General features: G+C 35.3%; 1 protein-coding gene across 1 annotated transcript; it reads right to left on the bottom strand.

The window, feature by feature from the left end:
• Positions 1–4011: 4011 nt before the first annotated feature.
• Positions 4012–10350, bottom strand: LOC115969385 (F-box protein SKIP23-like). Its single transcript, XM_031089017.1, has 3 exons — positions 8925–10350; positions 5606–5675; positions 4012–4701 (listed from the first exon to the last, which is right to left on the bottom strand). Exons 1-2 carry the CDS (start codon positions 10149–10151, stop codon positions 5643–5645), a joined length of 1260 nt encoding a protein of 419 aa, XP_030944877.1. The 5' UTR covers positions 10152–10350; the 3' UTR covers positions 4012–4701; positions 5606–5642.
• Between the last annotated feature and the right edge of the window lie 6802 nt (positions 10351–17152).

The raw sequence follows: 17152 nt of genomic DNA, 5'->3' as shown, positions 1-17152 counted from the left end.
GTGCTTCCGACAAAAGCTAAGAATGCCATTAATACGATCATAAAAGCCTTAACAACAAATTGTTTGTAGCCTTCCATTAACACTTACTCTTGAAATTCTTCAGATAGTAAGGGTTAATCGTCTTCAGCTATAGAATAAAAGATATGTAACTTTTTTATAGAAAAATATGGAATCAGCACAACTAATTGAAAATACTTGTGTTCATAAATAGGTGAAATATTAAATTTGATATGGAAACTCTTGCAAACACACTAAAGAGCTCATTTATTGAATTTCAGTTTTTCCACCCTTATTGAAGAGCTTAATGAATGTTTCCTCTCTCTCTCCACATAAATTGTTATTTATTAGTCAATTAACGCTAACCATTTCTTATATAGATGTCTTTAGCATTTTATACTCATGTAAGTTGCATGTGACTTTTAATGAAATTTGAGGATTAAGAACCGGAAAAGGGTTCTATTCCCAGTTTTTACTAGTTGAACCAATGGTTTTTATTGAACCAGTTTAGGGTCCAGTTATTATTTGAACTAGTTAGTCCAATCCAGTTTTTAAAAGCATACAATAAACCACTAGACCTACCATGCTAAAAATTGAAATGATTATATTCAGCAAGGAGAGATACTTTCCTATCCTCACCCATAATTCAGTTACATTTCTATGTAGTTTAGCAATATGGAAATTTGAATTAGTTGAGTTGAGGAAGTTCACAAAAAGCACTAAAGAGAACAATACATGCATCAGAAAAGAAGGTTGGCAACTAATAATGTTAGGTGTTTCCAAAGAGTATTAAATCATTGATCAAGAGTTCCTCGATGACCAACGGAACTTGTGCTTCAAATGGTTTGGTTACAACTAACTTACGAATGTATCCATAAATATTAAAAACTTATCAATGCTTCCAAGCAATGTCTTAAGGAATGTATCCATGAGATAAACCCCACATAAGGCATTATCTAAAAAGAAAATCAAGATTATTTGTCTTCCATATTTGCTTAAAAAGAAAGAACACATTTGTGAGCATCTCCAAAATTTATTCATAACTGTGAGTCATGGCTAAATTTACCCAATGATTTTAGCAATATCTTTGTAGAACATTAGAAACGTCTTATTTGAAAAGAAATTAAGATTACTTGTCTTCTACGTATGCTCAAAAAAGAAAACATTTGTGAGCATTTGCAAAATGTAATAGTAATAGTTGTGTCCTAGCTAAATTTAGCAAATTTTCTTAGTAATATCTTTGAAAAATTTCAAGAATTAATGAAAATATGGATGTTTATTAGTTGTTGCATGATTGGTTGGGTTTGCTTACCAAAAAAAAAAAAGAGGGTTCACAAGAGATGGGAAGAATGATAATATCTAGAAGAGTTGTGCACATCGTACACTAATAATTATGAAGAATATAATATTTCATAATATTTAAAAATAAATGCCTTGTAGGAAGCATTTATATCTTTATGCCTATATAAACTCAATATCTAAATGGCTCCAAGTCAATTTTCAATATAAGAAAAGCGATTTTGTGAGGATATAACAATTGTGATGGAGTATGTCTCTTTATTGAAAATGTTCATTTTTGTGAAGAGCTATCCAGTTATCAAAGAGATATTTGGGTTTAATCATCTTTGTGTCAATGATACTAATGGCCCAAAAAAAAAAAAGGATCATTATTCATGATAGAATATCAAGAGTGTCTCCTATAATATGGTTTTCATACCATCAACGGGTAATTGATTATGTTTCAAAATGTCTCTTCCGACCTTTATTCTTGTATGAAAATTACTGATTGATATATTTTTATTTTTAGTTCTTGATCCATATTTTCCAAATTATGTCTAATCATAATTGGTTCCTTGAAGGTTGGAGGAGCCCCTATGCCTTTCATGTTCAGGCAACTTGGATAAGAAAACCAGTACGAGAAACATTTCCTGAATAATAGAAACAAATATTGTAATGAAAAAAAAAAAAAAAAAAAAAAAAAGGTTGTCTTAATATTATTGAGGCCTTTTGTTCAACACCAGAGTGGCACTGCTTCGCTGTGTCTTTTATTTTTCTTTTTCAGCTTTTCGTCCTTTATTATGAAGACCTTATTGGTGTACAAATTAGCATTGCAAGCATCTGATAAAATAATTACTTTTTTTTTAATAGATACAAAATAGAATTCAAACCTATAATGTCTACTTCATTATAATTGTTATTATCAAGCTAAGCTAAGACAGTAGTTGATTTTTAGACAAAAAACTACACCAATTAAACTAACTATGACTCACAAGTCCTACCTACTATGGCATGGTTTTAATAGTTTTGCAAAGGTCCAATGGATGTGCAATAATCATGAATAATTTCCATCTTTCACCTACCACAATGTGTTTTAATCAAATTTCTCGTCATAACAAGGGGCAATAAAATATTGTTCTATATCATCCCAATTGTTTGTGTTTCACTTTATAGGTTATATTTTTCCAATTACTACTTGTCACGTATTATTATTATTTTTTATATAAATAAAATCAACAAATTTTTTTTTAATTTAAAAAAGAAAAATCGCCAAGTGCCTTGTAACTCAATTTATTGGCACTTTCTTATGTATCCATGACATCAAAGTTCAAATTCCCCCTTCCCATTGTAATTAACTAACTAACTAAAATAAAAGGTGAAACATATTGCATTCTCCAATTAGTGAAGTATAAAATGAAACAATAAGAGTGGGATAAATGGTTCTCATTCACCCTTGAGGATACTTATTTATCTTGTGCTCTCAAGTCAATTTATAATCAAATTTTTGTTACTTAAATTATTACAAAATTTGTTACACATGTTAACCTACTTTTAACAATTTTATCACAATTATTTTTTCTTGAATTCATTATTGTTCCACTTCAATTCATTTCGCTCCATTGTGGTTCACTTCAATCCATTGAGTATACTATGGTCCAATTTGGTCCACTTTAGTCCTCGACATGTAAGGCCCATCTTGGGTGCCGAGTATTGAATTTGAAGCTATTATTGGACCCAGCACTCTTGAAACTCCAGTCATACGACTGATATCTATTGCATGACAAGAGAAAAGAAACATGGGATGGAGAAACAAAAATAGGAGCAGTAAATGAATTTAATTTCTCTTCTTTCTTTCTTTTGTTGTCCTGGTCTTTTTTGTTTTTTGGATAGGTAAGATAAAATTTCATTTAAAAAAAAGACTATTACAAGGAAAAAGAACATGAGGTAGCAAAGAAAGTACAGTAAAGACTCAAAACTATGTACAAGAAGCTGTTTTCCTGGTCCTCTTCAACCGCAACAGCACATTATCAAAAAAAAAAAAAAAAAAAAAGCTATAATATTTTAACTGTACATCATTCAAAGAAATTCATGAGCCAAGCACGCCACATGGTGTGAGTGTCTCCCAATTTTTAATTAGGATCTGCATGTCATTTACATCGTTCAACTCTGTTGGTCAAGATACAATCTTTAGGAGTCATTATATACACACCCTTTCTTGCCTACCATACTACTCCATCTGCAATTGTGTCCCCCACAAAACCATCCCAGCAAGATGTTTAGATCAAGTTCCTCTTCTTGCTTGAGCCACCAGGCACTTTCACTTCAATCTGCAAAGGAAAAGATATTTCCTTGCTTATGAATAAATTACTTGTTCAAATAACATATCCAAATCAAATCAAACTTTGAAATTCTGTATTTGTTACGACCATTGGAATTCAAAAGCTCAGTTAAGACAGCAAGGGTCAGCCTCCCTCAAGAGACACATAAGAGAGGCTAAAGTATATCAGTTTAATTAGAGTTCAAAAGTAAAAATAATTCTGCTGCAGCAGTTGCAGTGTGGATATCAAGAACAGTAAATGCAAACTAGGATAATCAGATTGGCGGTATTTTCAATTTTATTCAGCTCTGTTATTTTCAAGTTGTTAATGCTTTCAAGCAAGGATAGTCTAGGTACTTTTTGGGAAATAGTTTAAATCTTTTGAGACCTAACAAAAACTTCTATGCATCAACGGTTGGTCCACCTCTGATTTTATGTTTTAAATTCCACCTTCTGGTACCACTGACAACAATTATTCAGGTTAAAAAATAATAGGCATAGAAATATCCTCAGCCATTTTTTCTTCAACCTCCGTCAACAATATTTGAAACGACTACAATTCTTCTCAACTATAAGTCACAGCTAGCTGATGGCAATGCTTATTTCGCAGAATCATAAAGGACTGAGGATCTCTGCAGTCTCAAGAATAGCTACCCATGACACCTGTGCTTGGAAGCTGCCAATCCACTAGATATAATAGTCAACAAGGTCTTTTTGGTAAAATAATTCAGAAGAATGCATTATTTAACAAAAATAGGTTGGAGAAACAACAATGGGAGCACTAAATGAATTAAATTTCTCTTATTTCTTTCTTTTTGTTTTCCTGGTCTTCTTCCAACTGCAACAGCTCATTATCAAAAGCAAAAGCAGCTATAATATTTTAACTGTAACTATACATCATTCAAAGAAATTCGTGAGCCAGGCACACCACATGGTGCGAGTATCTTCCAAATTTGAACTCTGTTGGTCAAGATATCTTTAGAAGCCAATAGATTTGAGCACTCTCTTGCCTACTATACTACTCCATCTGTGATTGTATCCCCCACAAAACCATCTCAGAAGATCAAGTTCCCCTTCTTGCTTGACCCACCAGGCACTTTCACTACAATCTGCAAAAGAAAAGATATTTACTTGCTTATGAATAAATTACTTGTTGAAATAACACATCCAAATCAAACCACACTTTGAAACTCTTTATTTGTTAAGACCATTGGAATTCAAAAGCTCAGCTCAGACAGCAAGGGTCAATTTAATTAGATTTCAGAAGTAAAAATAATTCTGCAGCAGCAGTTGCAGATTCGATATAAACAGCAGTCAATGCAGACTAGGAAGATCAATTGACAATATTTTCAATTTTATTCAGCTTTGTTATTATTATTATTATTTTTTACAAGATAGAATTCTACTCTATCCTAATCTAAGTATATATGTGTGTGAAGCTCCCTCCTAGAAACTTGAACCCCGACCCTTGCCCCCCACACCCCACAAGCACTTATACTTGTGGAGTGACCATCGCACTAAGGGTGTGCGGTGGTAGCTCTGTTATTTTCAAGTTGTATCCACAGCATATACTAAATTGGGCATTAAATGTTATGTCTTCACAGCAATTACTAAATTGGGGGGGGGGGGGGGGGGGTTGTATTATTTCTGTATCAGCATGCACATATGCACTCCTCAAGAACAACCATTTAATATATGCTGATGGCATATGGTGGTCCACTGAAATGATCAAGCATTTCAAAAGTCACCAACGATTTAAAGGTCCTTGCTAGACAGTAACATGGAACATAATTTTGTCCAAGTTTCCTGGCTCAATATTATAATAACTTGGGAGTCTTAAGTAACTCTAACAAGTTTAATAACCAATTGAGGAAAAAATCATGCACTAATCAAACTCCTTCATGTCAAAGGCAAAACAACAAGTACAATAAAACTTTTGAACCCAAAATAGTCATGAGTTAAGAAGCATTCATCACCAGATCATAACAATTATCAAGCTATTTGGAAATTTACCTCATAGGGCCACAGAACCAAGAAAATAATCTTCACTTTACAAGCGCAGTTCTTCAAATTCATTTTGCACCTGTTGCAGTCCCCAAATGAGCACTTCACACATGCTATAATGATAAGGGAACATTTTTGAACGAGATAAGAAAAGAAAAAAAAATCACATATATACTGTTTAAGGGCAATGTACTAAATAAAATCATGATTGTACACCAACTTATTAAATAAGCGGCCACTCAAAATTGTACAGCCCAACAGGAAATTCACTGGATTTAAATGTAGCTAAAATCTTAATGAACAATTAACTTAAGTTCTTCTGGTTTAAAAATAATGGGCATAGAAATATTCTCTAATGATTTATTTCTTCAACCTCCACCAACCACATTTGAAACCATTACAATTCTTCTCAACTATAAGTCACAGCTTACATGTCATAGACCTTATTCTATGCTCTAAGTGGAAGTATTGCCAACTAGCTAATGGCAATGCTTATTTCTCAGCATCAAAAGGGACTAAGGATCTCTGGTGCCTCAAGAAGAGCCACTCATGACACCTGTGCTCGGAGGTTGCCAATCCACTAGATAATAGTCAACAAGGCCTTGCAGATCTTTGAATGGCAGATCTTCAAATCAAAAGGGTCAGGAACACATGCATCAAATACGTTTTCTTGGGGTTACAGTACTTGATCCTGGGACTAGAATTAAGGGACAACATCCTCGATGTCTCAATTACCTAAGGTATCTCTGGTATTGCACTAAATTTACTGGCAGATCTTTCCCAAGTAAGAATCATTTACCTATAAATGTTTTCTCTCATGCATAATAAACATACCCATGTTCAGCTAGATGTGTACAACAAAGTCGAGTTATATATTCTTATTTTACTCGAATCTGTTGACCATTTGCCTCTCAATTTCTCTATGGCAACAGATATATGGTCCTTTGTTTTCTCTTTTTTTGGGTTGGCCTGAGTGATGCCCAAATCTGTGATTAATCTATTGGAATGGTAGGAGGGTCACTTTAAGCACCATAGAGGTGACAAGGTGTGGCAAGCTATTCTTTTGGGTGTAATGTGGAATCTATGGTATGAGAGGAGTAGACAGGTTTTTGATGGAGTTGAACTTCCAGCCTATGTAATCAAGGAGCATATTTTGTGGACTTTGTTTGATTGGATGCAGGCTCTAGGTGGCATCCCCTCCATGTCTTTTGTTGATTCCCTTACCTTTTGAGTTGTATTCTTTTAGTAAGGCGAGTATGCACACTGTGTCTTTCCCTCTTTTTTCTGATAAAGTACTTATCAAAAAAATATATATTCTAATTTTACTAGGCATTGATGAGTATCTATAATTACCCTGGTTACATGTTAAAATTCTCACAAAAAAGACAATTCTCAAAAAGATAATCATTTGGGGAGAGTCATTATCTTGAAACAATAAAAAACAAAGTTTAACCTGTGTAGCACTTTCATAGATTAGAACCAACAATTGATCACTGCAAACAGACCTATTACTGTGAACCCCACCTCAAAGAAGGAAGAAGAGACTCAAGAAGCAACGGCAGCCCTGTTCCTTATATCATTTCCCTAACTAAATTGATTAATAGAAGAGGTGAAAGTCTCAAGGGCATTATCACAGCCCTCAAAGCAAGAGACAACAGTCACAAAGGGAAAGGGTCCTCTTTGAAGGGTGACATACTATTGTACTCGGGAAGGATTTTTGTGGGGCAAGACTCTGCTTTGAATTCAAGAGTCCAGCAGCACATTCATGACAATCCTATTGCTGGACATTCAAGGCTTCAAAAGACTCTTCAAAGATAAAAGAGGGATTTCTATTGGAATGGAATAAAGCATGACATTAAAAAACATTTGAGGGAATCTGATACTTGTCAAAGGTAGAAAATTGTGAACACAGCACCCATGGGGATGCCACAGCCCTTGTCCAACCAGAGTGGCCTTGGGTGGATGTTCCCATGGACTTCATAGAAGGCCTACTAATGTCCTACAACTTTGATGTAAACTTTGTGATAGTTGGACAGGTTAACCAAGATGCCCACTCTTACCTCTCACACACCCTACACTGCTTCTAAGGTAGCCCTATTATCCATGCAAAATGACTTCAAATTGCATGGATTACCAAGATCCATAGTCAGTGAAAGGGATTCTAGTATTCTACCTTCATTGGAGTTGTTCAAGCTGCAGGGTGCTGTTATTGCAATGTCTACTGCCTATCCACAAACAGATGGGCAAACTGAAATAATTAACAAGGGACTGGAGGATTATCTAAGATGCTATGCTGGAAAACATCCCAAGCAATGGTCAACATGGCTCCCCTTTTCAGAGTTTTGGTACAACACCAACTTCCACGCTTCAACAGAGGCCAACTTGTGGATGCACACTTGACAACCAGGGAGGCTATTCTCAATCGTAATATTGTAGCAGCATAGGAGAGGATCAAATTACAAGTTGACAAGAAAAGAACAGATAGAGAGTGTTTTGTTGATGATTGGGTGTTCCTTAGGTTAGTGCCCTATAAGCATAAATCACTAGCAACTAGAAGGAATCTCAAGCTCTCTCCTAGGTTCTTTAGACCTTTCAAAGTAATCCAAAAAGTAGGAGAAGTTCCTTATAAGCTGGACTTACCATTTCACTCCAAGCCTAAAGCTATTTTGCAAAGGAGAAGGAAGAAATTACAGGATCAGGCAGTCAGTGCAGTTTTGATCCACTGGCAAGGCACTCAAGAAGAAGATGCAAGTTAAAAAATTCTTCGCAATGCTCAACAGCAATATCCTGACCTTGCAGGCAATGTGCTTTAAAAGAGGTAGTGCCAAGAGCCTGGCATAAGCTCATGAGCAATCCATGCGCAACCTTGACTAGTGCACGATTAACTACTTGATAAGTGACTAGTTAGTTGATAAGCTGTTAAGTAATAGTTTAACCTATGCAACTAATAGTAAGTTAAGAAGGTAGAGGTTGTTATGCAGTTGGTCAGTTAGTCGTTCTTTAGCCTCAATTGGCCAATGCTTAAATACCTGTAGCCTTTGTAAACTGCCATAATGTTGAATAATGCACATTCCTTTACTTTCTTTCTAGATTCTCTTCTCTCAATCTGTTTCTCTTATTATGGAGGTTGACTACCTCAAAACTAGCCATTTCATTTCTATTTCCTAACACTTTCCCACAAACACTTCGCATCCTAAACACTTAATCCCATTAAAGCTTTGCATGACTAATGGATTCACAAAATAAGCATGAAAATGAATATGAAAAGAGTATCATGTGAACCAAATTAAAGAAGTAAAGATTTCATTACACCAAGAAAAATACTTACTCCCAACGTTGTTGATGCAACCCAAGCAGGAGGAGGCCAAAACAGCTTCGAATATTCTGGATAATCCCCCAAAGGTTTAATACTTCCACTATCTAAATCACATACACCTATTTCCCTATTCCTGAAAACCCCATCACTGCTACCACCTTCTTCGCAGTTCCTATTGAAGTTACCTGTGAAAAATATGCAATTCCCTCTACAACCTGACAATACTGAAGCCGGGGCAGAAAATGTGCAATTGTCTCCCAAAAACAGCACTCGATCCCCCAAACTCTTCACCTCCACCCACTTCTTCCCCTCCCAATCCAACCCGAAAACCTTAAACCTCACTGTCCTCTCCCCCATAGTCCCATCTAAAAAAGCCTCATCAACATCCTCAGCACCACCATCCACGTCATCAAACACTGCACTCAAATACATATCAACCAACAACAATTGACCAACAGACTCAACCAAAAACTTCTTATCACCACCAAACACAGACCCTGCAACCAAACTCAAATTCGACGACAACCCAACAAGAACAGTCCTCCCAGTATTATCAACAGCATAAAACTCGCCTCTAAACAAAGCAACATCATCGTACGGCGAAAGCACATCATGAACCAAAGGCATATCAGCAATTATACACCAGTTTTTATTACCAGACTTGAACATAGCCAATTTCCCAGACACATGAATTGTAAGCAATGCAAAATCATCAGTTTCGTTTTCGGAACCTAAACGAATGTAAACAACCTTTTCCATGTACAAACTCGACACGTCTCCTAAAGATGAGTTACCAAAAGGCTTAAAATTCATGTAATGGAGAACATATTCATGACCCAGTTCCAAAATTCTGAAATTCAGCAAATTTATCACCTTTGGGGAATCCAAAGGCAGAGACTTGATCTGGGTACTCGAAAGTGGGTTTATCAATTGCATTTGACTTGGGTGGTATTCTTCGGTTTTGATGAGCCATGAATTGCTGTTATCGGTGGGGAGGGTGATGAGGAATATGGTGCGTTTGGATAGGTGGAAAGCGAAGGTGGATTGGTGGGTGGTGATGAATCCGTCGTTTGGGAGGAAAGGCAAGCGGCGGCGGCTGGGACGGTGGTCGGAAATGGAAGACCGCCATGAGGAGCAGACGGATCGTAAACGGAGTTTGTTGAGTTGGTAGAATGGGCTGTCGAGTTGTTTGGCGATTAAGTCTAGGAGGTCTTTGGGGAGTTGGGACCAATCTGCCATCGATGAGAGATGAGATGGGTGTTTGATTTTTGTTTGCTTTTATTTTGTTTTCTTATTGTTTCTCGGGAAAGCGTGGGAAAATGGGAGGGAAACTGAGGGAAAATGTTTTCTCTTATCGGTCTATGAGGGGGACAGTTTAGCACATGGATTGCTTTGATTTGGTTTGACTTGGCTTAAACTTGGAAAGTTGGAGTGTCGTGTGATACACGGTAAAGGAAAGTTTTATTCATTGGTAAGAAGACCCTCCAATCATCCATATATACATAATACATGATTGATTAAAATATATTATAAATAAATTACATGACAATTAAGTATGTAATATAATCGTGGGTATAAGAGATTGATATTTGAAACCCGCTTATGACAAAAAACAATTGGTATCTTATCTTGATAATAAGAATAATAATCATAGAGTGGATGCTATAAGTTGAAATTTTATCATAATCCTATCATGTATGTAAGTATCAATTATGGAGCTTAACATTGTGTTAGTTCTTAAACCAAAGTTGGCTCAACTAATTATTCTCACCTGAAGATGACCTAACTGCAATTGTGAAAAATGTTTGTGTTCATGGATATGGAAAATCCACTTTTGTGTGAATGGGAAAAGTTATATATGTATATTAGACTACAACTATAAGTCATATGTAACAGCTCTATTGTAAAAGGGTGGTTATGAGCATGTGAATCTACCTCTATGTGAGAAAGAGGTTACATATAACGATACACCATGTACTTTCTTGTGCAAATGAGTGATTGGTTGAAAACTTCCATAAACTCTCAATCGAATTTGTAATATTCCTTCATGAATCCTCATCCGTGTAAATGAGTGATAGCTTGAAAACTTGTATCTAGAAAGTGGCTTTATTTTGTATGTTTGAAGGTTAGGTTTGACCTTCAAAGTCCTTTAATATATACCTGATTTTTATCACATATGTATGAAGTATTAAGTATTAATCATCACCCTTTTTCCTCCCCACCAAAAAAAAAAAAAAAAAATCACCCTTTCCTTTATCCACAGACTTGTGAATTCAAATAAGAATAGGTTGTTTCCTATGTCTATAATCTGTAGCCTTTTGCCTTCTTCCAGCCATTTTAAATGTGGATTTCAAACATATCAATAAGTTTAGATTCAAACTTAGTACCCTTAATTATCGTCCCTATTGTTTCTCGTCTTGTCAGATTTCAGCTTCTACAAACTCACCATTCAAATTCCTGATATCCTTCTTAAATCCTCATACGTGTGAATGAGTGATAGGTTGAAAATTTTTATACTAAAAATGGCTTCATTTATTTGAATGTTCAAAGGTTGAACATGACCTTCAAACTCCTTTTATATAACCAAGTTTGTTTAAAACATAAAATCTTATTATATATTCCTTTTTTTAGGAACCTTATATTTGCACATTACGTTCAATTGCATTTTAAAATTATGTTTTTAAATACAATTATGGTTAAAATTGTAAAATCATATTTGTATCAATTGCATTTTAAAATTATGTTTCTAAAATACAATTTCAATTAAAATTGTAAAATCGTATTTGTATTGATTGAATTTTAAATTATGTTTCTAAAATTCAATTTCAGTTAAAATTGTAAAATCGTATTTTTAAAACACGATTTCGGATAAAAACTGTGAAATCGTGTTTTAAAATAGTTCCATATAGTCTATGAGCTTGTTTCTCATCATGTCAGATATTAGTTTCCACAAACTCACCATTCGAATTCCTAATATCCTTCTTAAATCCTCATACATGTGAACGAGTGATAGATTGAAATTTTTTATACTAGAAATGGCTTCATTTATTTGTATGTTCAAAGGTTGAACATGACCTTTGAACTCCTTTTATATAACCAAGTTTGTTTAAAACATAAAATCTTAGAATATACTCCTTATTTCACTTTAGGTATCAACTGCATTTTAAAATTATGTTTTTAAAATAAGATTTTAGTTAAAATTGTGAAATCTTATTTTTAAAACACGATTTCATTTAAAACTGTGAAATTGTGTTTTATATTAGTTCCATAAAGAGTTTCTTTTTTTATGATTGAAAAATGTTTAGGAGGGTGGCCAACATGGCAATCTTATCTAGGTGTGATCATAGTAGCACCCTACCCGTTGGTTCGGGACCCTACTAGGGTCTAAGGGGACCATAGTAAACCATAACTTCCCAACCCCACAAGGAGCACTAGTGAGCTGTTGAGGGAGGAAACCCAAGCACGTCCATAAAAAGTTCCTAATATATATATATATATATAAAAGGTAATGTCATTTTCCATCACCTTTTTTCTAAGAAAAAAAACTTTTTTTTTTTTTTTAGAAACCAGCCAGGAAGGCTACTTTAATTAAAAGACGAAAAATCCAACAAATAACAGTTATACAGATCCGGAGGAACAGACTCCATCCAAACTAATAAAGGACTAGACAACCTAGCTCTCTTAGCCAAGGCATCCGATAAAGCATTGCCTTGCCTATACACATGAGAGAAAGAAAAGGTCTGAAATGAGCGAGAAAACAATAAAATGTCATGAATAATATGACCACACGAAGAATGTAATAAAAGTCTATTACTAATAGCAGGAATGGACGACTCCGAATCACCCTCAAAAACAACATGACGAAGACCAAGTTCTCGAGCAAAAAGAATCGCACGCCTAGTTGCCAAAGTTTCAAGAGTAAAAACAGAATCTGGAATGGGAATCTGCTCTGCCAAAGCTGCAACCACTTCCCCATGTTCATTCCGAACGGTGACTCCAATACCAGCTGCTCTTAAATCTTCAAAGATCGCCCCATCAAAATTTACCTTCACCAAACCTGCATCAGGAGGGTTCCATCGAGGTCTCTGTGCACGAACCTTCTTACTGGGATAGCGCCGGACCTGTTGAAACTCCTGCAGATGACGCCGAGCAACACCAGCAATTTTATTCAACGGCCAGACTACCTCTCCCACTCGTAGCTTATTCCGGCGACTCCAAATACTCCAACATGTCATCGCAAACACTTCAGCGTTCAACAAGGAACAAAACACCAGCTCAAGCAGGTCCCGAAATGAGCTAACCCTGGAAAATTCAGAAGGTAGAGACGTGAAGCAAGAGCCCCACACCGAGCGAATATCCTGACAAAACCAAAGGGCATGAAGCACTAATTCCTCTTTTGCATGACACAGGCTACAAACTGAGGAAGGAACAATTCTACGCTTATGTAAATTGAGCATAGTTGGGATGGAATTTGTACAAGCTCGCCAAAGGAAAAATTTCACCTTGTTTGGAATGTTTAACTTCCAGAGGCTGTTCCAAAATTTTTTCTGCCCAGCAGTGTCCGAAGATGAAGCCACCTCATTTTCGTGCAAATCACAAAGCAAATGGTAACCTGAGCGCACCTGATACATACCGGTCTGAGAAGGAGGCCAAAACAGAAAATCCTTCTGAACAGAATGGCAAACCAGAATGGATTTAATCTGTTGAGCTTCTGAAGGTATAAAAATAGTATCCATCAGATTAGTATTCCACCACCGAGAATCACTATCTATCAGCTGGTCCACCGTGGCATCTTCTGACAAAACAGAAACCGGAGATAGAACTCTTCCTGAAGGAGCACCAAGAAGCCAAGAGTCCTTAAAAATCTTCACCAAGGACCCATAACCTTTATTAGCCTATACAACAAATTAAGCGCGCGCCAAGTCCATTCTCAAAAAAAAAAAAAAAAAAAGCTGGCGCCAAGTCCAAGTGTTGAGCCCTCTTCACAAAACCTCTCTCACCTCACCTCTCCCTTTTCTTCCCCTACTCCATTAACCCTTCTCTTCACAACCCCACACCTTTCACTCTCTCATTCACTCAGTCATGGACAAAAACCAAAAGCCCAAACGCAAAGACTCCAAGACCTCATCTCGCTCCAAGGTTTTCGGCGCTAGCTCGCTCCAAATCAGCGGCGATGACAGCATCGTTTCAAACAGCTTGATCGGTTCAATCGTCAATAAAGGAATCTCCGATAACCCTCCGCCTCCCAAGCTCTCCATCCTCCCTTTCCCTGTCGCTTGCCACCGCTCCCACAGCCGGGTAATTTCGCCATTCTCTTCACTTTTACCAACCCTGTGTATTCATTCAGTGTCGCGTCATTTAAAATTTTGTTTCTGCAAAAAAACGAATGACAACTGATTTAAATTTAATGTGAAAATGGTGTTGCATTGAATGATGGCTGATTTTATATTACGCGGAAAACAAATTAATGCCTTACTATATAGAATTGTTGAAAATAAATGTGTACTTGGTATCGTGTTATTTATTTAAAATTTTATTCTAGTAAGAAAGGAATGATAACTGATTTTTAAATGAATGGTGAAATGTGAAAACTTTATTGTGAAATGAGACTTTTTGACTCGGAATTAGGGCAAAAGGAGTACTACCTTGAATGATTACTAATTTTAAATGACGAGGAAAAAAAATAAAATAAAGCCTTACCATATAGAATTGCAGAAACAATGTGTACTTGGTATTGCGTTATTTATTTAAAATTTTACTCTAGTAAGGAAGGAATGATGACTCATTTTTAAATGAATGGTGAGATGGGACTTCTTGTGTTGGAATTAGGGCAAAAGGAGTACATGGCGGTACTACCTTGAATGATAATTGATTTTGAATGACACAGAAAACAAATTAAGGCCTTACTATATAGAATTGTAGAAATATGTGTACATGGTATCACGTTATTTAAAATTTTATTCTAGTAAGGAAGGAATGATAATTGACTTTTAAACGAATAGTGAAAAGTGAAAACTTTATTGTGAAATGGTACTTCTTTGTCTTGAAATTAGGGCAAAAGGAGTACATGGTAGTACTACTTTGAATGATAGTTGATTTTAAACGACGCGGAAAACAAATTAACGCCTTACTATATAGAATTGTAGAAATATGTGTACATGGTATCGCGTTATTTAAAATTTTATTCTAGTAAGGAAGGAATGATAATTGATTTTTATATGATGGTGAAAAAAAAATGAAAGCTTTATTGTGAAATGGTACTTCTTTGTCTTGGAATTAGGGCAAAAGGAGTACATGGTAGTACTACCTTGAATGATAACTGATTTTAAATGACGCGGATAACAAATTAAAGCCTTACTATGATATAGAATTGTAGAAAAATGTGTACATGGTATCGTGTTATTTAAAAATTTTATTCTAGTAAGGAAGGAATGATAACTGCTTTTTAAAGGAATGGTGAAAAAGTGAAAGCTTTATTGTGAAATGGGACTTCTTGTCTTGGAATTAGGGCAGAAGGAGTAGATGGTAGTACTACCTTGAATGATAACTGATTTTAAATGATGCGGAAAACACAAGAATTAGGGCAAAAGGTGTATGAGGTATTGCATTATTTAAAATCTTATTTTACCAAGTAGTGATAATTGATCTTCAAATGCTACTGAAAATGAAAGCATTTATTTTTTTTGATAATGTAGGGCCCTTTGGACTCGTCTCTTGTTAGAAAAACCTAATGGACAATTGATCCCACTTGCTAGAACCAGTTGTCGGGTAATCTAGGGCTTTTACCCTTGACGGGCTAAGCAGTTAATGCTAATGCCGAAGAACAATGAAAAAAATGAAAGCTTTTATTGTGAAATGGTACATCGTCTCTTGGAAATAGAATAGAATTTGTGGAATTAGACTTCATTGTGCAGGGATGGAAGAAATAACTATTATCTTTGAGACCTAGAAAGATGGGGTTTTCTTTAGTAAGTACTAGTTTGGTTGCTGATAAAATGTGGGAAATATATGGAATTAATTTTGGATTAGTTGATGAATATAAAAATTTGACTTAACTGGGTTATTTTTAACTGGTAAGTTACATATAAACCCAATAGGTTTTTGAACGACCTTGCTCTCCTTCAATTATTATGGGAGGAGCAAGTGCTATTTGAGCCAGGGCTCATTGGTTATTTTTTTAGGAAAAAAAAATAGTAAAATAGAAATGGAGCTCTAAACATTGACAAATTATTTCTGTTTATTTGTTCATCTACTAATTTAATTTCTCTTCTTTCTTTCTTTTTTGTGCAAATGAGTGATAGGTTGAAAACTTCCATAAACTCTCTGATCGAATTTGTAATAATCCTTCATGAATCCTCATCCGTGTAAATGAGTGATAGCTTGCAAACTTATATCTAGAAAGTGGCTTTTATTTTGAATGTTTGAAGGTTAGGCTTGACCTTCAAAGTCCTTTAATATATACTAAGTTTTTATCACATATGTATGAAGTATTAAGTATTAACCATCACCCTTTTCTCGCCCCCCCCCCCCCCCCCCCCCCCCCCCCAAAAAAATCACCCTTTCCTTTATCCACAAACCTGTGACTTCGAATAAGAATAGGTTGTTTCCTATGTCTATAATTTGTAGCCTTTTTGTCAGCTTCAAGCCATTTTTAATGTGGATTTCAACATATCAATAAGTTTCTTTTTAATGAACTCAAGATTCAAACTTAGTACCCTTAATTATTGTCCCTATTGTTTCTCGTCTTGTTAGATTTCAGCCTTTACAAACTCCCCATTCAAATTCCTGACATCCTTCTTGAATCCTCATACATGTGAATGAGTGATAGGTTGAAAACTTTTATACTAGAAATGGCTTCATTTATTTGTATGTTCGAAGGTTGAACATGACCTTCAAACTCCTTTTATATAACCAAGTTTGTTTAAAACATAAAATCTTAGTATATGCTCTTTATTGCACATTGCATATCAACTGCATTTTAAAATTATGTTTTTAAAATACGGTTTTAGTTAGAATTGTGAAATCGTATGTTTAAAACACGGTTTCGGTTAAAACTGTGAAATCGGGTTTTAAAACAGTTCCATAAAGAGTTCCTAATAATTTTTCCCCAAAATATCAAAGTTGAATGTCATTTTCCATCACCTTATTTCTAAGAAAAAAATAGAAAAGATTTTATTTTATTTTATTTTATTTTTTTTCAATAGGAAAAAAGAGAAAAAACCTTTATTAGCCTATACAGC

This window comes from Quercus lobata, chromosome 11 (assembly GCF_001633185.2).
Source record: "Quercus lobata isolate SW786 chromosome 11, ValleyOak3.0 Primary Assembly, whole genome shotgun sequence".
Lineage (NCBI taxonomy): Eukaryota > Viridiplantae > Streptophyta > Magnoliopsida > Fagales > Fagaceae > Quercus > Quercus lobata.
This window is presented reverse-complemented; position numbering and strand designations above follow the sequence as displayed.

Coding starts and splice junctions, on each gene's coding strand:
- LOC115969385 (XM_031089017.1), bottom strand. CDS start 10,151: ATGGCAGATTGGTCCCAACTCCCCAAAGACCTCCTAGACTTAATCGCC. Junction 5,676..8,924: donor TTGCATCAACAACGTTGGGA/GTAAGTATTTTT, acceptor GGACTGCAACAG/GTGCAAAATGAATTTGAAGA.